This window comes from Falco biarmicus, chromosome 4 (genome assembly GCF_023638135.1).
Source record: "Falco biarmicus isolate bFalBia1 chromosome 4, bFalBia1.pri, whole genome shotgun sequence".
NCBI classification, from domain to species: Eukaryota; Metazoa; Chordata; class Aves; order Falconiformes; family Falconidae; genus Falco; species Falco biarmicus.
The window spans coordinates 77,150,128-77,177,377 of NC_079291.1; the positions used below are offsets into that span (position 1 = coordinate 77,150,128).

Genomic DNA, 27,250 nt, shown 5'->3' on the forward strand with positions numbered 1-27,250 from the left:
TCCATAGAGTAGCTTTTGCCAAACACTGAGGGCAAACTCCCCTGTCTTCTTTCTTGCATGTATTTCCTATTTCAGTTTAACATGAATCATTGTGCTTCCTTCTTCATCCCATACCTCAAGGATAGATCGGTGTCCAGGAAACAGCTTCCGTTTCAACGCGTTTCGTTACAAGAGCAGAGATTTCAGCTGTTCGTAGCCAAGGTCACCCTGCTGAAGCCACAGAGAAACACTGACTTGTAAAGCTGAGAATCTAGCAGCTATTTTTACGTGGCTGAATTCCTTTGAAGGAAATTGTTTAGCTGCAGGGGTTTTTTTAATGATACAACTGCTGTCAGTAACTTGATAGACATCAGTTCTAGCCAGCAACATCCTTTATGCAATGTAGCTTTAGACCAGGTGTTTAATTATTTTTCATTAATTTCTCTGCTTACATGGGTGAAAGAACAAGTAAGACATCAAGTCTCCTGCAAACTTTACTTAGCTCTGACTGTAATGAAATAAGACTTGTCTAATAATGTATATAATAAAAAAAAATTGATAGAACTTGATTAAGCTTGATCTGTTAGCAGTCTGATAATGGATCAGTGAGCAAGTAATGTTTATGCTTGCAGTTTTAGATTAATTTGTGTGTGTCTGTGTTAATTAGAAGAAAACAAAATCACTAGGATTGAGTATTATGGTACCTGAAGTATACTGTGAATACTTGTACTAATTCCTTTAGTTCAGTGAAGGCATAATCTCTAATATGCACATTCCTGCCCAGGTCATTCAGTGCTTAATCTGTCATCAGCCTTTTCAGTCAATTAAGTCCGAAGTATTGAAAAATATTCCCCCCCGCCTTTGCTTTGTATTTATAGTTTAATTACAGGCTTTCAAACCGTTATCTATAGCACATTTCTGAAACATTTAATTCTGGTGAAGGAACCTTTAGCACTGCTAAGGTGAGGGGAACAGCACCTGACAGGTCAGAGCTGTAAGTGTTGTGCTCTTACTTCAGAATTTCTTTGTTTCGCTGAGAGCTGGAGGATGTCCACATCACTTGCATCTGCTGTTTCAAAGGTCTTTTCTCTGAACGATTCACATATGGGTTTTTTTAATATCCATTTGCAAAGAACAAATCAATCTAGACAGCTGTGTAAGTGATGGCAGGAGACTAAGCCATTGTATTTGAAATAAACTGAATTCCAACACAGGAATTCTGTTGTCTGCTCTTCTGACGTGCCTAGGGAATTAATTATGATGATACTTCTTCCTTTTTAATTAACCTGTGTATACTTTCATTTCTCTCACTAGCTTCCGAAGCAGTCGTCCATCTTGCTTTCTAGTTGGATCACAAGATAAGCCGTTGTTGCCTATTCATGCTTTCTTATTCATTCCCAAGGTCTGGTGTTGTGCGGCTTTTTTTGCATAGATTTCCATTCATTTTATAGCTGATAAAAAAAATATTTAAGTGGTCTTACTCATTTCAGACACCTTTAGTACCTTTCCTAGCTCTCTTGAATTACTTCTGCTGCATTGCGCCTCCTCTAAGGCAGAGGCTGTGGGGAGGGAGGGAAGCTGGAAGGAGCCGTTCGCTGGAGTTAGAGCTGCTTTGTGCCATTTTGGACCTCAGCAGTGGCCCTGAAATTGGTACACCTTGTTCCAGTGGGTGTTTAAAAAGAGTAAAATTATCTTGTCAGAGGTATATGCGATATTCTTAAGCTTAAGCACCCATCAGTAGAAATTAATCTGACCAGTTTTTCCATAACACTTCTGATGTCATACACTGACCGTTTGGGGTCTCCATTAAGAGTAGCTGTTGTGGTTTTCTAACAGTGACTACCATATTATTATAATATAAATATATATAAATATAATATAAACAGGCAGGTTTTGCACAGAAAAGAACAAAATTCATTTAATGTGTTATATCTAACCAATATATGCTGTTCTTACAGGGGCTTTTCCTCCTGTCTCAGAATATTGGGAATACTTGCAGCCTTTCCAAGATACTATTTTGAGTGGTTACAGTGCTGTAGTAAAGGGGCCTGTGAGGAAGGACAGTAGCTTTGTAGAATGTATATGATCACAATATGAATTTTGTATCTAGCCTAAAGACAAGGTCTCATTTAACTTCTTGTATTCTATTATTAAATATCTTTCCTTAACATTAGACAGGTTTGCCATATACATTTAATAGTTGTCTGTCTGGTAGAATAAGCGTGTGCCAACGTATCTATTTTTGCATGTGTTTTTCCATTCATGTATACACAGAAATCCATTTCAGATCTTCTAAGTATTGTGGATATGGTACACTGCAGTAAAAAAGGCATGACTTTTTTATTTTTTCTTTAGTTGCAAACTATTTACACCTTAATGAACAGAAGATGTTTGGAGAGAATTAAACTGAAGCTTCCGAGTTTAAACAAAGCTGTCCTAGTCTGCATAGTACAGCAGGAGAAAATGTAGGGAATTTTTACCAACCATGACATTGCACAAAAATGTGTGCAGAGGGATGTTATGTAGTCCAGTATGAAAAATTTAACTGTGCTCTTCAACAAAACAAATTGTACAATGTTTAACATTGTCTACAGAGGCTATTACCAGCTAGACCCAGCCTTTTATCTTAATTTTGTCCAACTTTTTGGATAGTTGGATGGGTTTTGTTTAACCCACTAATGTCAATCAAAGCCTGGAAGGTTCTTTATGGTAGGATAACAACATGGAGTTGGTCAGAATATTGGTACCTTAAAGCATGATAAAATATACATGCTTTTATAATTGTCTCTTCTGTAAATGGAACAAGTTAAAACATGATTGTTTCAATCAGCTTTACAGAGTTAGTCATATTTTGTAATTTTTTTACTGCTCCTTGGTATGCTTGCTGTCTGTATCTCTCACACTGTTGGGCCATAGTTGGATTGCAAGATCTTCCAGGATTGTGTCTGTTACATGTTGTCACAGTTTTGCTATGCTGTCTGATGTATGTTTCAGGCTGTTAGCACAACAGAAAGTACCAGAAGAACTTCAGACAGACAGCAGGGGCACACCTATTGAGCTGGATGGGGTTAGGCTGCAGCTAAAGGAGATTGTTAGAGCCTGAATGTCTGAATTGCAGTTGAGGCAGCTACATTTTTTTTCCCCTGTATCTGTAAAATTTAAATGTCCTAAAAAGAATAGCAACAACTGCTGTTTAATCCAACAGAGAGCCATATACTAAGGCAACATAGAAGATACATAGTCTTATATTTGTAGTATAACTGTAGGGACTCAACAGGAGGGAACAACTGGCTGCTGATCTTGATGGAGAAGGCAAATTGTGATGTGCCACCAGTCTTCTGCAGAGAGATGGTACCTATATGTACAGTTTTCCACAGTCCGTTCCATAGGTACGTTACAGCCAGTTAAGGTGTAAATTGTCCAGTATCAATTTAAACCCAGGGCAAACCCCTAATCCTTTGGGAATGCCATTTCATACTTTTCTGTTGCTGAAGACATCCTTGAAAAGGATGTTAATTATCCTGGGCGATTATAGAATGGTCATGTATAGGTATGGATGCCACTGTTGCCCAGGAGCACAGTCAGAAGAGTATTGCCATTGCTACCTACAGACCGCTGGCCAGATGCTGCAAGTCCTGTGGGGCTTGTCAGCTTGTTACCGGCATCGAGGCGGTGCAGCCCTGAGAGCTGGGATAAGACTGCTTTAAGCGTAACGGGGGTGAAAAAGCAGGTAGGTAGCAAGGCAAGGCACCTGCTGCAGCTGAGGGAAGCAGTGCCCTTTAGCACCATGCTGTGTATAGTGGTGCAAAGGTACAGACTACCTAGACAGTCTGGTATCCTGTAAAAAAAGGCAAGATCATGGATTTGCAAGGGAATTATCACCGTCACAGAATCACTGTGAGGTTGCTGGACATGCATGTGCACCGCCAGCTTCAGCATCCCTCCGTATTTCTCACCCCCTTTGCCTGTTCTCCCTCTGCTTCAGGCATCCTGAGCCCCTGCCTGCCCAGCTGGGATGTGTGGCTCTCCTGCTCTCTGCCTGCTGCTTCCAGGGATTCTGCTGTTCTGGGACCTTCTCACCTGCTAGCCAGCTCCTCATGACTGCATACAGTGCTCTCTGGTGCATGGCTTTTTTCCCCCCAAATTCTGCACATTTCATTAATGCTTGAACACTTCTGTAAAGCCTCAATAAAGCATATCAGCCTAATTCAGCTAATTACAATTTTGGGCAACTCTACGTGCTTTAATGCGAAAAGCAAAACTGCTTGCTAGGTGTCTCCTCAAAATTATGCACCCTATCCTCTCTTCCATGCAAACAGTTTTTTCATATAATACAGGCAATTATATGCACAACGATTTTAAAAAGCAGGTGCCAAATATTGGAATTTTGAGTTTGTATTTAGGCAGCAATTAAGGGACATGATTTTCAAATCAGCACTTCTCCATTTGACTTCTGCTTGACAATTTGATGATCAGGATACAAGATGAGCTGGGCATACTGGCTTTTATACAATCAGTACCTCTTATAAGCTCTGACACATATGCTGCAGAGAGTGAAGTTATTTACGTTCAGAATAGACAGCTTCAGAGCTGAGGAACATGAGAGCTGATGGTTCTGGTGTCCAGACAGCAGTATGGCTTCAGTTCTGTTTATAATCACTGTAACATTTGAAGGCATCCTGTCTCCCAAGAGAATTACTAACTGGATTATTTTGAGCCTCTTTCCCATGCCCAAATTTGAAGTGCAACTGCCGCAGTCCAGAATATTTCAGTCTCGTTGTTTCTGTTAAATTCTGAGTGCATTAATATGACTTCAAAAGTGTAGTTCTAATAGATACTAAATCTTAAAGTATAGGCTGCAGCATATAATCAGAACACCTGCCTTACAGGGCAACTCTAAGAAAACTCTTGTTCAGCTTTCTAAATTAAGGGGAAAGTACAGACCATAGCAAATGTTTCTAGTCAAAGTTTTACTGTTTAAAACCAGTTGTTGAATGTTATAAATTCTCTTACTTAAAAAACAGTCTTGGGCTTGACCAAGAAAGGTCAGTGAATACTTGGTTTCCGTAAGAACTAAAGTTGGTGACTCCCAGGAAGTCCCACCAGTCTTTCAGTTTCGGATCCACTAAAAAGGACTGTTGAGTTAATACTGAAGTTCACGACTCTTACTGTATTTGGTAAAGTCCACAGTCATTTGCGCATGTATGTTCTTCGTAGGAAATACTTCACAGACATTTAATGTACAAACATCTAAATTTGCAATTGTTTTGCAGTCGATTCAGCCTGATGTCCTTTCTAGAAGGCAGACTGCTGTACTTGTATTTTATTACATCAGATATGAACTAGCTTGTTCACATTTCAATAACTGAGTTGTTTGGAGATTTGGAGATTTGCTGCTGGTGGGTTTTGCACACAAGATGTGATATGAATGTAATGCTGAAATCTGCATGCAAATGCACAAGCTGCCATTTATACATTTGTGAACTGAATAAATTACAGAGAAATGTCAGGTCCCATTCAAGTTCTTACTGTTATATAGAGCAAATTAGTAGGACATTATACAAAGGAAAAAAATGCCTGATAATGCTTAATATCTTTCTCAAAAAGTTATTTTACCACAGTAAGTCTGGCTGTGAACTGCTTTCATTACTGCTTTTAAACTACTGTTAAATAACCCAAAACACTGGAATGTTAATCTAAAAAAAAAAAAAACTTGCTAGATAAAATTAAGCTGCTCTGCTAGTCCTTAAGGGAAGCATGTATATAAGGAGATATTTTGTAAAGTTTTAACTTTAACTAAAAACTTAATTGTTCTTTTAAAATTTCCCTTTCTCATTTAGAAGACAAGAGCATGAATGCTGATGTTTCATCTGTGCATATAACAAGCATATGAGCAGGTTAAGAAATGGTGTCTTAAAATATGGTTCCAGCTTGAAAAATGACTGTAGGCATGTCACCTTTGGGGGGGGGGGGGGGGGCGAGATGCCATTTGAACTGGCTGCTTAGTTTACTAACAAAAGCAAGTTTGTGTAGGTTTTTTTAACTCCCATCAGCCTGGCACAGCTGGGGAGGAGGCAGCTGTATTCTACTGTCACATGCGGTTTCAGCAAAATTGTCAGCTAAATCCCAATTCCTAAATCTTTGTTAGTGGAGATTTATAATAGAGCACAAAGTAGAAAAGGCACAGATTGGCTTTTTAAGTGCAAGGTAGAAGCAGTGGCTTTACAATCTTTATACTGAATCAGGCTATAGGTAAAAAATTTGTTGAATACAAGGCGATTTTTTAATGAATACATTACTGATCAGTGGGGCTTTTTTCTGCTACCGCCTTGAAATAACATGAGCAGTGTTCGTCTGACCTAATTTCCTGACAATAAGGTAGCTGAATCTAAATAAACTCACCGCATCCATGCCTGTTGCTGTTACAACCTATCAAAAACTTAGATATGCTCAGTAGGATGGAGCTCAAACCAAAAGGATTCATGGCTGTTTTCTTCTCCAAACTCTTATGCTAATGCTAATTAATAACATCTGAGAATTTGGGTAAGTAGCACATTCTTTGTCAAACACCTAATAACACCTATTTCAAGGACTGTAGCTATGGTTGTGTAAGTAAACATTTTATAGTAATTACCTGATTCTAGTAAACCTAATGGAGCATTCAAAGCCTCCAAACAGCTTAGTGTGAAATTTAATGTACTGTCATCAGCCTAAGAGCAGGGAAGCATGAGAGATGCTCCGTGCATGTTCAGCAATACACTGCAGTTTCATACTGCAAAGAAACCACTAGGCTGTCAGAAGCAAATATTTAGTCTTCAGCAAGTATATACTTACTTGTATTTTAGACTCTAGTCCAGTCCACGGAATCCTGTTGATGGTAACACTCTATATATGAAAGTCATTGAGATGCGATTAATTACACGCTTAGCTCAAATCGTATACTTTTATGATACCAGTATCAGTACAAGTACTAGATTCAGTACTAGTACTGAAAATCTAGTGCAAGTACTAGATTTTATGTATGTATAAAAATACATATAAATATGTATGGAAGCATAGTTAATTTTCTTCGTGTTCTAGTAAGAACTTAAATTCTAAAAGTCCAGTTGTGATTTCTTTTTTTTGCTTTTTTCTCTGACCAGAAAGTTTTGGTTTAGCTTATCATAATTTCAGCTTTAGCCATTCAACTGCTGTCTATGAACATTTGAAAATACATACATGGAGCAGACATCCAGAGGGAGTTATTTATTTGGCACACTGTACAGTAACTACGTCTCTGTGTTAGTCTTTGTTGCCTCCTTTGTTTTCTTGGAATTGGATTTGCAATTTGTAAAGAGTAACTTGCACAAAGTCAGTGTTTGGATTATGCAGGTATGGTCAGACGAGGTAATTAGACCTGTCTTTCTAGTTTAAAAGCATTGACTTTTTAAAAGGCACATTTCCATGCTTTTCCATCTCTCTGAATTCTAAAGGATTTTCTTCTTCCTTGGAAGTCAGTGGCAGAAGATGTAGCCCACATAATTCTGAGTTAATCAAGTTGAAACAAGTCTTTTCCAAATTCACAACTTTTAACATAGTTGATGGATGGTAACACGGTTTTACTGGGTAGGAATTGGGCTAGAGCATGCAGCTGCTGCCTGTGCCTGTGGCTCTGAGCAGACTGCGTTCCCGCTCTGCCTGCCTGCATTGTGAGCAATTCTCTGAACTACAGCTCATTCACAAACAGGCAAAAGATTATTTGGGCTAAGAGAGTGTATTCTAAGGAAGAAGTGTTGTGTCTGAACCATTGACTCTGGCTGATATTAACTGCCTCTTCATTCTGCACTTGTTCTGGTAGCAAAGATGTCTTTGTAAGGGTAGACAATGCCTTAGACATCAGGAGAAGCACACATCTTCAACATTTCCCAGTTTAACAGTGAGGACAATTACATTAGACTTAAGGGGCTGATGTTTCCAAGGGTTATTAGTCATGCTGTAACTGCTTAATATGAAAATGCAAATATGAAGGCGGCCCCAAAAATCTGTAAAATTCACACAGGTAGTCATTTGAAGAAAGTGCCAAAGATTAAAATCTTGCTCTGTGTCTTAAAAATGAACAATTACTGGAAACTAAGACTTCCGTATCTTCAGCTTGTTTTTCTTGTTGGCTGTTGTAACTTCTGTAACATTGTGGAATTTTTTCGTGCCTGTGATGATTTCATCAGAAGAACAGACCCAAAGGCAGCAATGGGCTGTGCTTGATGTGACAGCTCTGCATAGCCAGGAGATGAGTAAGGGTAAGGAAGGCAGAGTTGTGCTTAAGCGAAGCGTAATACTTATTTTCACAGCAGAAGGTGGAACAGTAAATGGCACAAATTAGGTTGTTAAGTGGGCACCTGTGTGGCTGGCACTCAGAAAAATGATGGCATTTGCAGTCATTATATTTAATGTCATGCACCAAAAACCTAGGAGCGATGGATCCCCTAATAGGCTTCCACTTTTGGGGTTTTGTCGTTGTTTTAATGTAATTATTAATTACTAACTAGAGCTGGAGTTTTCTTCTTGTTTCAACGCCCAAAGTTACAAAATAAACGTAATTCTGTTCATGCAGGTAAATTCTTTGGTGTGATCACTTTTTGTCTCTCGGGACAGATTATTACTTGTTTCTAATGCACTGAAAAAAATCAGTCCCTTCCAGCTGTAGCCAAATGAGAGTTTCAGTTCCTGCTTTTCAGTGGAGCTCATGAGATGAGGTTCTTTATAAATCACACTGAGCAGTCAGTTTGTCCAGTGGTGAATATAGTCATACTGACATTATTTTTAACTGTGTAATAATTTTTTTATGCACATCATGAAATTGTTTTCAGGCTATTTGACTATTAGAAATATGTATGTCCAAAGAAGAGAGAGGAGACATTTTAGCTATTCCAGCACAGACTAAGCCAGCAAAGCCTATTTCAGAACATGACAGTACTGGGTTTATGAAAATTGATCAGCTTATTCTTGCATGTAATAACCCAGAATGACACAGTGTGTTGCATGACTTCGTTATGGCAGATACTAGAGAGGAAACTTTAAAACAATGCTAGATGCTAGAGGGGAAGGTTTGAAAGATAAAACAATGAAGACTACAGACTAACAAGAATACAAATAAGGCTGAACTGGGTGGCCTGACAGATTTTTTTTCTTTCTATGCCAGCACCCAGTCTATTATCACATTTTTTTGTAGCATTCTAGGAAAAATTAATGTGGAGAGCAAGGTGGGTTGTTTTTTTTCTAACTGTTCACTGAAAAGGAGAGAATCATTGCTTTTATGGGATGGTAATGTAAACAGATGAGAAGAGTGTAAGAGTTTGGCTGTGAGAGTGAAGCAGGAGTCACCTGTATGGATGAGATGAGGAAGGTTAGGAAAGAAGGCAGCCCAGGAGGGAATGGTGTTAGAGCTTTGGGGTGGGAAAGCTCCATCTGCATCAGAGCTCTGGGTTGCATTTGCAAAGATTAGAGAAAACTGTGTATCAGTAATTGAGATGTGACAAGATTAGAGCTCAGTTAAACTTTTGTTTATGGTAGTGCATCAAAATTAGATGCATTAAAGATATAATTGCAGAAGGGGCCTGTAAGATACAGTCTGTTCTTGATGATACCGTTTGTTTTGGGCTTGCGTCGTCTTCCAAGTGACTGGTGCAGCAGTGAGGCTGTCACTGGGTGGGGGTCAGCTCAGAGATGCTGAGAGGGATGAGTAGGAACTTAGCTGCAGCCCTGTTAAACTGGAGCCACCAGCCAGGTATCCAGAAAGGCTGCAGAGATGAAAGGCAATCCTGTGTTGAACAGGAGGAGGCTGTTTTCCCGCAGAGGGAGAGAGGGAGCAGTTAAACGTGTTTCAGCAGAGGTGCTTAGAGAAGGAGCATGCTGTGAATACAGCCTGGGACTCCCCTCCCCTCTTCTCCAGAAAGTCAGGGAATACTACTAGGGAAAGTCCTCTAAATGGCATGCCAAAGGAGTAGAACAACTGCAGAGAGTCATGAAAACCTAAAAAAAAAGGACAAATCTCAAGAACAGGAAAGTACCCAAAATAATCAGACTCTCGGATTAAAGCAATTCTGATGCACTGTAGAGCCCAGGAAATACACAGGTCTGTCTTTTGTTTGTTTGTAACAGTCATGTGATTGCTTCCAACAAGAATTAATTTTCATGTCAGAGTAATTCTCCTGGTATCATTAACAAATTACAGAAAAATAGGCCCAGTGTTTTTATAAATTCCATTTGCATTGATGGCATTTTGACTTTTTTTATTTTGCTTTTATCATATTTAGGTATTATTTCTATTTGATAGTTTGCGTAGTATTTTAATCTACAATCTAGCTCTTACCTGTTCTTTGGTAATCAGTCTCTTGGGTTACATGTCAGGCAGATTCCAGTTGACATATCAGGACTTTTCCAAGTGTTGCTTACATAAAAGCTCATAGTTAAAACATCTTTAACTTTTTTTTTTCTCTTTCAAACTGAAAATTTGTGCTTTCTTTTAAATATTTTGTTTGCGACTCCTAACTTTGGGACACTTTTAAGATACATTGGAATACTGAAACAGAGTAATTTAGATATCCAGGAAATCACTGTGCTACATTTGTACATACTGAGTAATTCATCCTAGAAGTACCTGTTCTGGTCCTCAGCCTAAGCCGAGCAGCGTTGTTGCAGAGATGTCGTAGCGTTGTGCAGAGCATCAGTGGGGACATACATATGTACCGTGGCTCAGCTAGGGCCCCCCTTGCCAAACTTTTAAAAGCAGGTGTTGGGTCCGCATGTTTTTTTTATGCCTATAGCCTTTTGTGTCGCAAATCATGACACAGTACTGTCTGTGTCAAGATGTGCTGAGCAGGTACACAAGAGAGGTACTATTCTGGCTTCTGAGAAAACCCCACCCCCAAAAGGTTTAGAAACAGCAGCGACATCAATATCACGGGTCAAGCTGCAGCAGTTCTGCCCTGTGGCTGAGTCAGCTTGTGCCAGCCAGGTCCCTGAAAATGCCTCCTCAGATGTCTGGAGAGTAGAAGTTCTCTGAAATGCAGTGTCATCACACAATACTGAGTCATTGACCTCTTACGGTCTCGTTTCTCTGTGAATTTATGACCAATAGCTTTGATCATTAAAAGAAGTTGGATTAGCTCACTAGAACTTCCGTTTCTTGGAAAATGACATGAACTGGAGATCCAGGCCAATACCCACACCGTTCCCACCACACCTGTGCCCCCCACAGGGGCTGGCAGGCTTCTCCTGCCTTGGTGGGGGGGGGAGTACTTGGATTTCTCCTAACACTGACACAGAAACACCTGCGGGGACCACCTAATAATACCATTATAACTCCCCCCTTCCCATCTCCTAATTCGTATCAGTAGAAAAACAGGTGCTGTTGTTAATCAATTGCCAGTTTTTAATTTGGAATATTTTGGGGGGAAGTTACAGTATTGGTGGAGGTTACTGTAAGTGAAGAGTTGTCTCAGATGCAGGAATTGCTCTCAGCATGCATCACAGAGATGCGGTCTGGAGGTAAACAGTGCTTCGAGTTGTTTTTATAGCTAGTGCCTTAAAACAGACCCAGTGCTTAGAATTCCAAAGTAAACTGTGTATTAGTAGCTAAAGGATTATTTCTTATGCAGAATAATCTGTGTATTCTGCTGACAGAAGCCAGCTTCAGCAAAAACGCTTTAAAAGTACTTTCTTGAAATCTGCTCTTGCAGTGTGTGAAGGCAGGTCATCTTGGCTCCTTTAAGCAATGCAGGAAAGCCTGTTGGAAGTGTTTAGGTAAACAGTGATACAACACACAACAGAAAGCTGTGATGCCACAGAGACGTTAACGTTGCACCGTTACGTTCCTGTTCACTTTCAAAAACGATAGACTGGGAAGCTGTGGGAAATTGTAGGCAACTACAGTAGCAACAGTTCTGACTTTCATGTTTTTCATAGAAGCCAAACTGCCCTCTATGGGCTTTTAATTTGTGAAGTCATTTATCTCAGGGCAGGACTGTATTTACAGAACCGAACATAAAGACAGAATATTGTAGCCTGGGATTTAAAAATGTCAATGTACATGATGCCAGGATAAACAACAGAAATTAATTTCAGTTACATCTACCCTGACACTTCTCAAATTATTTTTTATCATTGCCTCTTGGTATTCTATTTTTTTCCTGTTCATCCACAACAAACCTCTACCTAAGCTAAAGAAATACATGTAATCAAATTGTTCTTCATACTAATTGGAATAATTAAATACTATACATAGATAGCTCTGTGCCCGGTAGAGATCAAAGGGGGTCTGTTTTATGCTATGGCAGTGACCACTGTAGTTTTCTAGCAGCTTTCTCCTTTTCTTTATCCCTTCTGTATCTTCTTTATCTATTAACTTACCTCAGTTTTAGAGGAGGGTGCATTCAGGGGGGCACCGTGCAGTGGTGTGGCTCACTGTAGCACAAAGTGTGTGCCGCTGTAGTACAACTCACCATTAGCGTGCACGTCTTAGCCCTTCCTCTCCAGCACTACACCCAAAGAGTACAGAGACAGTACTTTGCCTCCTCCCAACTTTATCTCTATGGGTTTCTCTTCTTTTTGAAGTTGTTTTGACCTTTTACCAAGAAAAGGTCAAGCCAAGATACAATAAAATAATCTTTACTTGGTGTGATTTCCTAGACTCTTTGGGCAGAGACCTTGTTTTCCATTTTGAGCAGTCTGTTTTCTGCAATAAAACACTGAATAGGTCTCTCTGTTGCTATAGAAATAATATCGCATTAAATGAGGGAACTAGCGCCTTGCTGTCGACAAATCTAATCTAAGTGTTAGTCTCTAGAGCCTGCATTTCACCACTGGGAAGAGGTATACATAATTCTACAAATTATTTCTGTAACTTATGCATAAATGTCTTTATACTCTGAAACTGTTAGCTAAATTTCCCAAAGTGATAGCATGGAGATTAACATGGTGTAATGTGTTTACATATATCTTAACAGAGCTTTCCTCCTTGCCTTTTCCCCACCCCCCCTCCCCCATACATTTTCATATTTATAGCTTGAAATTTCCAACTCTTTGCATAGGAAGGTCAGGGAGTGGCAGGAAAAGCAGCTTTCTCAGCCAGGTACCCTACCCCATGGACAACAAAGTGTGCCAGACTTACTTTTATTTTTATTTTTTAAAATCCAGCTCCCCAAGTAATATAAGGTGCCATTTGCCCTGTTGTTTCTCAGATTAATATTTTCTATTATTTTCTATTTCAGATCAGTATTTTCTATAACTGGAAGGACAGTCTAAACTGGCCACCATCCTGGTGCATTAATATACCCCACAAACTGATCTGCTGTCCACTACTTTCTAGACTGCACTGGGAGTCATATTCCCAGTATTTCTCGAGTTACTCAAAGATTTTGCTACAGTAACTTTCTGCCTCGTACAGCAGTTAAACACAAGAGAGTTGTGGATTTTGACTTTTATGCACCACATACCAAATCTTACATCTGTCTTGATGTTTAGACATAACATGAATATGGCTTTTTCCCACTTTTTCTAAAGGTGTAGCATTCTAGTAACAACAATAAGGTAGTACTTAACCCTATATCTATAGGGTATAGAAAAGGAATTGAAATCTTCAGTAATAATAGTTACTAAGGGTCAGTGTTTGTCAACATCTTGATCGTAGAGTATTTTGAAGAAACATAGAGAAAAAATCTTTTATCTCATAGTTACATTACAGGAGCCCCCGATACATTTCTGTATGTATGTGTAGTTACAAAAATAGAACACTAATTAAAAATACATTATGATTGATTTGCATAGACCTGTATGCAAATGTATATTATAAATCTATTTCAGAGTTCTTGTAAAAATCCTGTTACAACTTCTTAGTTAAAAAATGCAGTAATTATTTATGAAATGTGCCCATGTTAGATACATGTTATGTATTGCAGGACAAAATACAATTTATAAATGTTCTGTTTAATCCATGAAGAATAAACATATCAATGGCCCCTGGTTAAAGATTACTCTTTAGAAAACTTTAAAACCCCTCTGTCATTATTAAACCGCTTCTTTTTAAAAAAATCCTTTCTAATTTTTTTTTCAGTGAATTTAAATTAATCTAGCAATTACATAAACCTACCTAGACAAGGACAAATTTCTGAAAACCAGAAAAGCAACTGTCTGGGTATGCATATTAATATAAAAACAGGTGTGGGAAAAAGTAGCGAAGTACACAATTACCTTTCTTTGAAATTAATGCCATGCTCATGATTAAAACAGGCTCATCATATAAAGAAGTTACCACAAGATACTAATTATATTTTTGCTGTTAAAGTAGTTCTTGTAATAAATAAAAAAACACCCCCCCAAAAAAAAGACAAACCACCAAAATAACTAAATTCCTTTGCACAGCCATAAAATACAAACCAGAAGTTGACCCGGTTTTTACCTTGTGTAAAGCTGTTACACCATCCAAGGCTGCTACATTTTTTTGCCACATCTGTCTATAGATGGAAAGAATCAGCCTGCTAAAGCTTCTGGTGCAAAACACTGACCACTGTATCACCTACTGCTGTGCTATCTGTTGGTTCCTATCCAGAGCCTTGCTTAAAGCAAGTTATTGAAAATGGCTGAGTATTGATATAGGAAGGAAAGAAGTGGGAGGGAAAGGGCTGAGTGGACATACAATATGCGTGTTATCACAGTCACATCTAATATAAAATATTTTCTTAATTTACATAGTTCCATAAATGAAAGCTAACAATAACGATAGGAAAAAATAGCATAAATACTAAAATGTGGGTTTTTTTCTATAGGAACTCAATGGAGAAAGGACCAAGAACAAGATCTAAAGAATGTTTTGAAGAACACTGACCAGGATATACCATTGGTATTTGTCAGTGGAAATCATGATATCGGCAATACTCCAACAAGAGAAACAATAGATAATTATTGCAAGAACTGGGGAGATGACTACTTCAGCTTTTGGGTTGGAGGTGTTTTTTTCCTTGTGCTGAATTCGCAGTTATACTTTGATTCTTCCAAATGCCCTGACTTAAAGCAAGCCCAGGATGCGTGGCTCAATGAGCAAATGGCTACTGCTGAAAAACAGAAATGCAAGCATGTAATAGTGTTCCAGCACATCCCTCTGTTTCTGAGAAAACCTGATGAAGAACATGATTATTTCAACTTGGAAAAATCCGTTCGTCAAGAGATAATGGAAAAGTTTCATAAAGCAGGTATTTTCTCACATTTTCCTATTTTTAAATGTTTGTTTCAAATTGTTAATGGTTATGCTGCCAGACAAAATACATTTAACTTAAATGGTACTGTTTTCAAGGAATTTTTGGTACTGCTTATAAGCCTCATTGTTCCCTGCAGGTCAAAATTATCAACCAAATCTAATCATACAAAAAAAGAGTATCAAGAAAAAGTTAAAACTTTGAAAGAAAAGTTGAAAAGTTAGAAACTCTTTAAAATAAATAGCAAGCATTCCATTTTGCAAGTACCGATAGATGTAAGAACCTGAGTTTTTCATGCCTACAGAGTGGAAGATCAGGTATTGCCGTAGGAGAAAAATATAGAATTTATGTTTTACATAAAACATGGAAACAGAATTCAGAATTACCTTGGAGGTTGTTTTCTCCCACACTGAGCCAATTTTAAACCAAGAGTGTAATACACTCCAGATTTATTCAGTGTTAAAAAGAATCTTGCTCTGCTAAGATCAATCCTTTGCATATCCATTACTAATAGGGGCCATTTCTGGGATGAAGGGCAGGTGGAACATGCGCTGAACAAGCACATTGTACCAAATCCCTTAGCTTTGTTTGATGACACTTGAATGCCATGGAGACAGACAGAGTACACAGCTCCTCTTCCATGCTGTTCCATTATTTCCTGTTAATTGCCTGCATGTTACTGGAGTGTGTTAGTCCCTCAAAATTCCCTGCCAGCCTGCCATTGCTGCATTGGAGTGGTGTTTTCCCTATATCTGTATGACAGCACGTTACTTGGATTACTGAACAATGCAAGTATTTTATAATATTGTTCCTAATTTACCATATCATTGTTAAGCCTGGACTCATCCAAAACCAATTTCCAAGCTCTGAATCTCCTACTCTTTCCAGCCAGTGGGGCCAAAATTCACAGCTGAGGGCTCTCTAGGAGACTGACATACTTGCAGATTCCAGGATTTAGAAGAGGGTTGTGGGTTGGTTTTTTTCCCATAAGGAGACACATTAAGAATACGTCAGTATCTTTTTTTTAATTTCTGTGCTAGCGTTAATATAGTGGGGAGTATTGCTTTTGGAAAGTGAGGCAGCTAAATGACTGCTCATGTACTGTTGCCTAAAAACAGGTCCTGGTTCATTGGAGAGCTTATTAGCAGAAGGACATTGCCATACAGGTGTATCCCAGTAAACAAGCATTAGTGTGGAAACCCAAGCAGTGCTGTTCTAGAGTTTTGTCGCCCAGATGGTTTACTAACATTTTGCAACACTCAGTTGTCATGGTTTAATCCCGGCCAGCAATTAAGCCCCATGCAGCCGCTCACTCACTCCCGCCACAGTGGAGTGGAGCAGATTCTCTCCATCAGGGAGAGAATGGGAAGAGTAAAAGTGAGAAAACCTGTGGGCTGAGATAAAGACACTTTAATAGGTAAAGCAAAAGCCGGGCACGCAAGCAAATCAAAACAAGGAACTCATTCACAGTTTCCCATGGGCAGGCAGGTGTTCCATCACCTCCAGGAAAGCAGGGATCCATCATGTGTAACAGTTACTTGGGAAGACAAATGCCAAAACGCCAAATGTCCCCCCAATCCCTTCCTTCCTTCTTTCTCCCAGTTTATATACTCAGAATGACATTCCATGGTATGGAATATCCCTTTGGTTAGTTGGGGTCACCTGTCCTGGCTGTGTCCCCTCCCAGTTTCTTGTGCCCCTCCAGCCTTCTCACTGGCAGGGCCTGAGAAGCTGTAAAGTCCTTAACTTGGTATAAACATCACCCAGCACCAACTGAAAACAGTGTGTTATCAGCATTGTTCTCACACCAAATCCAAAACACAGCACTGCACCAGCTCCTAAAAAGAAAATTATCCCAGCTGAAACCATATGCTTAATCAAGAGGTAAAAGAAATTACACAAAATGTTATTATCATAATATCTATCGTTGTTATGTTATCATGTTTCTTAGAGAAACATTTCAAAGTAACGTGTATCCAGAGGCTTAACCAAAAGTTGGGTAGGTTTCAAGTGACGGGGGAAAGGCAGAGAGAATGGGAAGTCAGCAATACAAGACAACTCTATGGAAGAAATTCCCAAACGCCTTTCTGTGCCAGCATTCCATTTGTACCTTCCCTCCGTCATTTCCCGTTGTGTCCTTTGTTCCCATTCCCAAAATGACGCATTGTTTGGTTCCTTCATGAATATATTAAAACATTGATCTTTTGTTTGCTGTGTTATACAAGAAGTAAATGAGTCAATAGGTAATATTCACAATCCAATGATCAAACATTTTGCTAATTAAATGAATATAGAGAGCAAGCAGCTCAGCGTAACTCAGACTGCAGAGAAAAATTAGCTGAACCAAAAGTTGGCTCAGAGTTTCCTTAGTAACGGATGCGTTCTGTTTCCATTTTATTATTCAATTGAAGAACCGTCTTTGTAAGACCACAAAACGTTATCAGTGGATTGCAAACAGCAGGCAGTTACCATGGTATGACAGATGCACAGACAGGCAATGGCACCACTTATTTTCTGACTCTCTGCTTTGTCAAAGAATAATCGATTTCAGCATATCATTAGACATCAAATTGGTTTTCCCCCCATTCACTTCACATGTTCTTGGCAGACTGAAGCACAAGAATATTGCTAATGAAATCCCAATTTACTTTGCATGTTGTTGTTTTTAATTATGACTTGCAGTTTAAGGAGGCTAACCCCTTACAGCATTTAATTTAGAAATTTGGTATAACTATTTATTCTGGGGAAAGAAAGTAAGTCTAGCTTTTCAAGGAGTCCACCAGGCTGCTACTGTTCTTCTTCCCCTGACCTGCCACCAGTCCCTCCTTCCTTCTGCTTTCTCGCTCTCCGATTCAAGTGTTTCTAGCCACTCTAAAGGTTTGTTGAGTAATTATGTAAAATTACAGTGTAACGTGCATGTTTTGGGGGTTGCTGTGTTTGGCAATGCAATGTTATTATATGAGCATCATATTTTAGTTGTCGGTAACCCAGGATCAGACCTGGAATTACCTCAGTTTTCATGTTTATACTTTTTCTGTAAGTGTCAAACAGAGCTGTAACTCACCTGGTTTGAGTGAGACAGGAGAGGAAGGACAGTCTCGTAATTCAGGTCTTTCCATGAACAAAGAAATTCATATGGGTATGTGTAGGGAATAATCAGATACTTAAAGTATGATGATATTGCACAGGTGCGTTAGAGTGAGGTATGCAATTTCAGAAAACTGTTATTTTAAATTCAGAGCCCAGATTTTCTGTAGTTATTCTCTTCTAATCAATTATGTATTACATAATGGTTTTGGTTTAAGTATCCGCTCATTACAAGCAGAGATAAAAGACTAGCTGTAGAGGCTACATCTGGTACGAAATACTGAATTACATTTCTCACATTAGAAGTGTCCTTAGCAGTTGGGCTAATTAAAGATAAAATCATGTTCTTATGATAAATATTTATAAATTGAAAGTCTGGCACTTGTAAACACATATTACTACTATGCAAAGTTAAGCCATGCTTGTAAGCTGCACATCTAAGAAACCCTCATACTCTGTTTTCTTTAAATGCATTATAACAAGTATTGTCCTAGAAAAAGTGATTTCAGTGACGCTGAAAATCAACTCAGTTGAGAGTATAGTTTATCATTAATGTGAAAATTCATTTCTGAAAGCAGATTTGTATAACTTCGGAAAGTTTAGCCTCAGTTGTCAGTGCTCTGGCTCCTCTACGTACAGAAGCAAAGTACAGAAAAAAAACCTGTGTGCAAGGACTGTGAATGAGCAGACCTGACGTTCTCATCTGTGAGAGCGGCTGGAGTCACTCGACTCTGCTGTGTGAAATGCATATTCAGCTTTTAAGAATTATATAGTGCTGATATAAATAGGTTTCCTCATAGCTTTGTAGGGAAAATAAAGAAGTAGTAGTGGTCTAGCCAAATATCTGGTCTGCATGTCATGTGTCTTTGATAAACGTAAGTAATAAACTAGGTCTTAAATTAAGCGGTTATGTAATGGAAGACATACTTTTTCTTACATATCTTATTCCCATATAATTTTCTTAGGATGTTAAAGACTTTTTTTCTATGACCTGAAAAGTATGGGTACTTTTTGTTGAGCTATACACAATCTTTTAAAGACCTTTTTCCCACTGAGATTACTTACATTCCTTAACACAACATAGTAATAAGTGTTTCTTAATGGCCCTAATGAACTAAAACATTTAAGCAAATGTCTGAACTTGTTTAAGAGCTCTGCTTTGTAAAACCTAAATTAATAGCTACATTTTCACCAACGAAGTTGAGAAAAGGCATTTTTGTTCAGAGTGAGATGAAGAGTATAGGTGGTCTATCTAGGTGAAAGATTTTGTATCCAAGAGAGAATTACTAGATAATAGACATGTGTCCAGCTTTTTTTAATTAAAAAGTTTTAAGTTCATCTAAATGTGTTCAAGGCATTTTTTTCAGATGTGGTTAAAAATAATTTTTACTTATGGGGAAAAATAACAACCTAACTTTATTAAATGGCATATTTTTTCATTATATTTCTGACTGTAGATGCTGTAATTCTAACACCTTTACTCATTAAGAAAGTGTGATAGCTACGTTCTCCCCTTAAAAATGTTATGACAGGAGAGTAGTATTAAAGGAAGAAGCTTTCTGAACATCCACAGCTGAGATATATTTGAGCACAAAATTAAAGCATGGAATGTTGAAAGCTGTTGTTTCTAAAATTTACCAGACAACATATGCTACGTTTTATTATTTTCTTTATTGTGTAATCAAAGTTGACAAGGCAGTAATATTTTCTTCTTCCTGCCACTGAGGCCTTGATTTTGGCAAAGCCCATACACCAAGTGAGTAATCTCAATGCTTGCTTTTGTGTTGCTTTGGCAGTATTTAAGATAATTGAGATTAAATACTTTCAACTTTAGTGATTTAGGTCAACCTCTTTCAACCCTGAAATCAGGCACTCACTGTATAGGTAGAGTGACCAAATTTAAGATCTTCTACATCACTGTGTAAGAGGGTTTTTTAAGACCAGTCCCCAGGTATGATAATGTAATCTAGCATGTAGATACACTTAAGACTTTTTTTTTTTTTTCCCAAAAATTTCAGCAGCAAGTACAAAAGACGTTTATTTAATAGTCTGTAATGACATTAAGTAACAGTTGTTCTTAGATCAGTTTCTGAAATCTTTTTTATCCACTGGGCTGTAGTTTTGGTTGATGAAAATTTCTTTTTGATCCTTAAAGCACATGGCAAACCAGGATAGTTCGGAGTTTGTGTCAAGTCTCTGACAAAGCCTCACTTTCAAGTTGAAAAAGCAGCAAAACCAGGAAATAAATTCCACTGAAAGGTCACAAGAGGCATTCACAAAAATTAACTTGAAGCGCAGAGCAACCTTCTACAGACGGCACCTTTAAAGTGTCATTTAGACTAGCATTTTAATTAGGTGATCTGGACTGACCCTCTGGGTGTGCTGCTTGTTTCTCCTCTGATTATACTGAAAAAACAAGTGAGACTAAGATCTTTCTCTATATAGCTCTACTCAGTGTTGTCCTATATAAAAATACTTTTCACAGATACTTTGCAAAGTAATGTCTCCCACTTACACGGACCCACTGACCACCAGTTTCATCAAGCTCTGGATTCTTTAGCGTACAAAGCAAATTTAAGGAGTTTTCCTGCAAGTTTGCAGGATCATGTTTGTGAACAACAGTACATGGCATATTTTTATTAAGGTGCTTATAGTGCTATGCACTATAAATGTTCATATTCAGTTCTGTTTTATTCACACAACTCCTCTGATGAAGGAGGTGGCATGACATAGAGCTTCTAAAGGGCTACACAAAATTCTATGATGTTGTTATTTAAGGTTGACTGAAGAGGTTACAAAATGATGGGTGTTGATCCCCGACACTTACCAGTGGGACAGCTTCCTTCTACTGGAGCCCTGTTGGTAGCTAATGATTTGGGCTTTTTTGGAGGACGGGGTCTGAGAACTGCCTGAGCACGAACAGTTCTGTTAACAGTGCTGTGACTGATGCTTTCTCATCTGCGCTGCTTGGAAGACGGGGTGATGTGAGCACCCTCAGACTGCAATGAGGTAAAATCAGTTCTATTCCACATGAGAGGTTTTGTTTCCAAAAACTACTAAATATTATCATTCGCTCTGTAGTACTGGGGTCTTGAAAAAACGATGTATAGCACCTCCTTTGGGGAGAAAAAAGTTATGGTAAAAAATGCCTGTGGTTAATGTGTGCTCTTGTAGGGAAGCCGAAAGAGCATCATTTTGAGGTGCAAAATTGTTCTAAGGACAGGTATTCTGTTGAACTGACCACATTGTTCAGCACTGCAGAAAGCAGCTGTACGCTGCAAGTGAAAGGAAGAAAAAAGAAAAGCCAGTTTGTGCCTGATACTCCAGGCGAAGTGCTCAAGATCAACTTATCCATGTGACTTAAATGGTTGTATTTGCCAGAAACGTTGTCTTTAAAAAAATAGATCTACACATACATCTGTGTGGGTGTACACATACACACACGTCTCTTATAGTAGCATCTCCCTGTGCCTGGATACTACTTATTTTGTTCTTCTGCCTATGAAAACTCTTGAACTACTAGAAGTACTACAGTGTTGATAAAGTTCAAGTTTTTCACTCAGTAAAATTTATTTTTTTTACAGAATTGGCTTTCTACCTGCTTGCTTCCATTTCGGCTCTACTGCTGCTCCTCTCTAGCTCTTGCAGGTTTGGGAACAACTATATATAGGATCTGCTTTTGCTAGTATATCCTCTTTCTTCAGTCCTTGAATGAGAGTTTTGTCCAGTGAAGCAGTGATTTTTAGATAAGCCTAATTCTATTTTAAACCTGATTTTATCATTCAACTTGAACAGCTAACATAAAAGCAGAGTAACCAGACCAGAATTATGATCCCTGTCGCCCAGTCTCCTGCTTCTCCTACTAACCAAACCCTTGCGAAGAGCACAGGAGAGCAAGTGCATAATGGTATTTCTTCCAAGTACTCTTTCTATCTCCAACATTTTTTTCTTTCAGGGACTTAGTGTACCATATTAATGTTATCAATATAGTGCAATTTAATGATTCTCTTATAGACTGGTTCAGTAGATTTTTGAAAACTCTCAGCTTTTCACAGTGCTCTGCAGGAGGGAGTTTCTTGTTTCACAGCTATGTGAAGAAATGCCTCCTTTTGTTTGCTTTGAACTTCACCTGTAGTCTGTATTGAGAGCCATAAATCTGTAAGTGAAGGGCAGTGAACACTGATTCATGTCTGCAGTTACTGTAAAAAACATTAATTAGCATTTAAAGGGGATAATCTGGACCATGTGATAAATTTCATTGCTCAGTCAGAAAAATTTTTTTCCCCAAATTCTTTACAGAGTGCATAGGAGGAGAAGCAAGGTCTGTACTGTAGCCATTACATATTTATTATGTCATTCATATTGCACTAATTTAGCCTTCTCGTTCTCTTACAGTCTCATTTGCTTTTGCTGAGAAAAGCATTTATTTAATTGAAGGCTCAGTCTAAATAAAGCATGCTACTGATTGCCTATGCTGATTATTCCAGGCATTCTCTTCCTAATTTGGAAAATCTGCTTGCTTTTCTTTGGTTTATTTTTATATTAGTAATTTTCTTCCTATATTTTTACACTGCCTGTAGTGCTGGTTTGAGCAGTTTGATTTCCAACTGAGGCTAGGCCAGTCGCATTTTGGATGCAGCAAACCTGCTTCAAAATGGTTTTTTTGTATGTTAGGAACTAGAGCTGGAAAACAGCTTCTTCTGAATTCAGGGGGTTTTGGAAGCAAGCCGTGGAAGTGAGTGTAGTTATAGAAACTGAAATCAGACAACCCTGGAATTTAAACTAGTTTGAGCCTGAATTCCAGCCCAGTATCATCTGATCGTGGGAGAAAAGTTGTTTTCCAGGTGGCATGTTTCTTTATGAAATAATTTTTAATATTTCAAGATAAATGTGAGTGCATTGTTTTCCATCCTCGTTTAAACTATTTGGATTTCTGTAATCACTGCAACTAGATCTCCTTTGAGACTCAGGCTCAATCTGTATTTCTTGAATTAAACTAGCAAGCATCAAATTTTTCAGGAACTTAGGAAAACAGATGTATTTCACAAAATCTTACTGTTGCATTGTTATGGAATATGCCTGCTGTCTATTTAAAAAAGCAAAAAAAAATTCTTTGCTAGCATTTCAAGTTTAAAGTAGTGGTATTTTGTAGTGACTTAACTACTCCTTAAACAGAAGAAGTGGTCAAAACACTGACTGAAAAGATGTGGTTGTCTGTTGGCCCCCATAGAGAAGGCAGGCCGTAGTCCCCTTTCTTTCCAGTCTCAAATGGAGTCGAAAACATGCACAGTCTTCCATGTTCTTGCATTTTTCTATGCTACAGAATATACCAGCAGCAGAGTACTGAGTAAGGGACTCTGGGAATTACGGGTCTGCAACTGCACAATAAGCTAAGACTGGGATGTAATCACTCTCAGAGGAATTATCCATAAGACACAGCTAAATGCCTTTGTTCTCTTACAGTGCAGTTATGTCAAAATCATGCTGACCCTTTTCCCTGGTGCCGCAGAACTGTTGTTGAGAAGCGTTTCTCTGAGTGATAAACTATAATTTGTGGGAAGAAGACGATGCACTTTTAAAATTCTGTAAAACAACCTTAGCTACTCCTGCTAACAGACAAACTGTCTTCTGCATAATACTCAGTGCGTAGCTTCTTTTCAGGTAATGAACTATTTTCTCATCTGATTCTTGTCAGGAATAAAATCAACAGCATGCTAACACCACCAAGGCAGCTAAAGTTGTCTTTCAAATTTTTCCCAGTATCACCGGTCCTGGAGGAGGGGGTGGGTATTTCGTATACAGCTCTGTTTCTTTCAGAACGTTATTCTGCTTTGTCTGGTTTGGGGGCTCAGAAGCGCTGTAAGATGGTCATCATTACAAAAAATAATCTCTTTTAAATCAGAGCTACTGCAGTCTGTGAGGATGCGATGGTTGTACACATGCTTCTACGCAGGCTCCTGAGCCTGGCTGGCCTGGTCATCCCTTTCTGAACAAATCATTTCCATGAAGCAGCCAAAGCAAATCTCAGATACTTGTTTCGATGTCCTTTCCTAATGGGCCAATGAGTCAGTTTAACAGTACCCATTACACCATCTCTGCAAGGAAAGCCCTTTTTAATCATGTACTGCTTTGGCTCACAAAGCTTGATGAGAACCAAGAGAAAATGGGAAACGCTGGTAAAAATTGTCCATCTTGCCAGAGCTCTTAAACTGAGAAAGATGCGAATCAAGAGCTTGCAGAAGGTGCTGCGAGGACTACTTATGTGGTGAGCTGGCTTTAGAAAGCAGACGTTGGAAATCGGGGAGGGGGCACGGGAAAGTCTTCAGAGGCGGTTTTGAATTTTCTACTGAGAAAAGCCAACAATAGAAACCATGAGCAAAGTGTTCATATCAAGTTTTTAACTTGGAAGAAGGTATCCAAATTAAAATACGAATTTTGTTTCAGATTTTTAAAACTTGAGTTGTGCTTTAAAAGATTCTGCTTATGAATGAACATACAGATAGCATCAAAGCTAGCATGATGAATTACCTGAGCTATTAATTACCCTCTGCAGCAATTACCCCTCTTGCCTTGCCGAAGTCACTGTGTAGCCTTACAGGCTGAACTGACATAATGCAGTGTGTGAATTAGCATAAAACCAAAGTATTTAGTAACTTGTTTCATGGTTAGGCTAATGAGGCGTCTAAGGCTTATCAACAGATGTTAAGTATTACATCTCTTCAGATGACTCTTGAACAATCCATGTTTTGGTTGGTTGTTATGTCATGAATTATTTATGCTAAATAGGCTGCTTTGGGCTCAGAATTTGTACGAAAATAGGTATTTCTTTCTTTAGTAGGAACACATTATTCTGCAAGGAAAAAGAGTTATGATCAGATCTCTGGAAACAGTAAATCTTTTTGTCTTTCAGATTCAGCTTTGTCAGATCAGAACTAAAAAGGACTTTTTGTGCTTGGAACAGAAAATGATGGTAAATTGCATGGCAGGAGGAATCTTTGGTTTACTAAAACCAGAATCAATTCCTGTATTTAAATATTTCTTTTCAAAGACATGGATTTTTTTGTACATTGATTGATTCTGAAGATTCATGTTTAGTGTACAGACATGAGGCTCGTTGGTTTTAGGTGTTTTTATGATCCAGGGACTGTTTTAGAACAGACAGAGCAAGATGTGGTGTCCAACACTGCATGGTGCCCAACCTGAGTCTCTGGCTTCCAGTCCTGTTCTGATCAGAAATTAATTTGGCAGTTCAGGCCCTTTCTCCCTAGCAGATACCTGGTAACTGTTGTATTGTTATGTAGTCTGACGTCAGATGATGATGATCGCAGAGACAGTGTGTGTAGTTTGTTTTCTGGTGGTGGTGCTGGGGGTTTAGTAACTATCTGTACAGTTTTTTACTTTATTCTGATTTTAATCCCTTTTTTCTTTTAATGAATTATCCATTAGATATGAGTAGTATCTTGAAGTAATGGATCCTGCTTTTTTTGATTAATGGATACTGTGAAACCTCCAGTCACATTTCAATTCAAATCATTATATATATTTCATAGAAAATGAAATACTGAACTCTTGTGAAGGTGCCATGCTTTGGACATTTATTTACACAGTAGCTGTTTAGTATTTCTTGTTTAGTATTTCATACAGCTTTTATATCAAAGCTTTTCCCAACTGCTATTTCAGAAACCAGGGATTAAAACCAAATCGCTGTTCTACCTTTTTTTGTTGTTGTTGTAGTGGGAAGGGACTGTACTATTTTGTGTATAGTTGGATGCATTTGACTGACCAGAGGATACCAGAAAGCAGGCTATAAAAATGAGGTCTGCCAAGACACTGTTCTTTCCTCACAAGGGTTTAGGAAAAAGAAAGGGGGTTGGGGAGGAGTTCCTAGCAACTTGCCAGTATTACTTCAGAAAAAACATCTGAAATGAATAAATTGAGTGCATACATCTCTAAGATTCTTTTTATGTTTAAGATCAAAAGCAAGAGCAAAGTAAATTGCCTGCTTGTCATCTTAGCATTATTGCATTGAGTGGTTCACATTTCCTTCTTATGCTAACTAACAAAAGTGAGTGGAATACAGTTGAATGAACAAAAAAGTGCTATTGAAGAAAAAACATCATCAGTTAGACTTCTATTAATACATAGCAGTGACCTGTTTGTTTCTTTGTTCAAGATGTAACATACTGTAACATAACAATAACAAGAATTAATACTAGCACTGGAAATAAAGAGTACCTGAGGTCTGGGCAGAATTTTCACTGGGAGATATCTAAAGCAGATACTAAAATCTAGCAGAGGCTGATGCAGAGCAGCTAGATCCGCAAGGGCATTTCAGTGCTGAACACCTGTCTAGTGCAATTAGGATCTGAATGACATACATATGCTAAAAGGCTGAACAGTACCCATAAACACCAGCTTGTTTAGGCAGAATCTGCCTCCCATAGCCAACAGGGGGTAAAAGGGGTTTAAAATCACATCCTCTCTGGTCGCAGGTATGACATCTGCACTGCTTACAAATCATTCCTACTTCAGTTCCATACCAAAATACCTTCTTGAGTGTAGGCAGTTAGCAGGAGTTAAACATAATCATGGCAAAGCTGCAGTACTTGCCTAAGAAAAAAAGCTGCACAATTTGTGGGCCAAACGTTTTATCTGGTGTCTGCCTGCTGTCTAGGATGGGTTTCTCAAAATCTTCCCATGAATTTTCAGACAAGGGGAGATTCTTTTGTTTTCTTACAGCATAACTAAAGTTGCTTTATTTTGTATCCTCTGTCCTCCTAATCACACTGAAACTGTATGTTGGGGGTTGGTTTACATATACAATGTCACAATGTCTTGGCTTCTGTAAATTCTCTGGATGGTGTGACGATGCTACTTTAGGAACACAGATGCTTCCAGTAAAAAGAGCACACATTTCCCATACTAAAAGTGTATAACATGGGTTTACATCCTAACTA

General features: G+C 38.5%; 1 protein-coding gene across 4 annotated transcripts in view; it reads left to right on the forward strand.

Moving 5' to 3' along the window:
* CPPED1 (calcineurin like phosphoesterase domain containing 1) overlaps window positions 1-27,250 on the forward strand; it is a 49,830-nt gene that overhangs the window by 16,546 nt on the left and 6,034 nt on the right. For 3 of the 4 annotated variants that reach the window (XM_056336319.1, XM_056336317.1, XM_056336318.1), the window contains one exon: window positions 14,781-15,203. The exons of the other annotated variant lie outside the window; for it this stretch is intronic. In XM_056336319.1, the coding sequence (XP_056192294.1) occupies window positions 14,781-15,203 (423 nt within the window). The remainder of the gene's footprint in view (window positions 1-14,780; window positions 15,204-27,250) is intronic. 4 annotated transcript variants of the gene reach the window in all.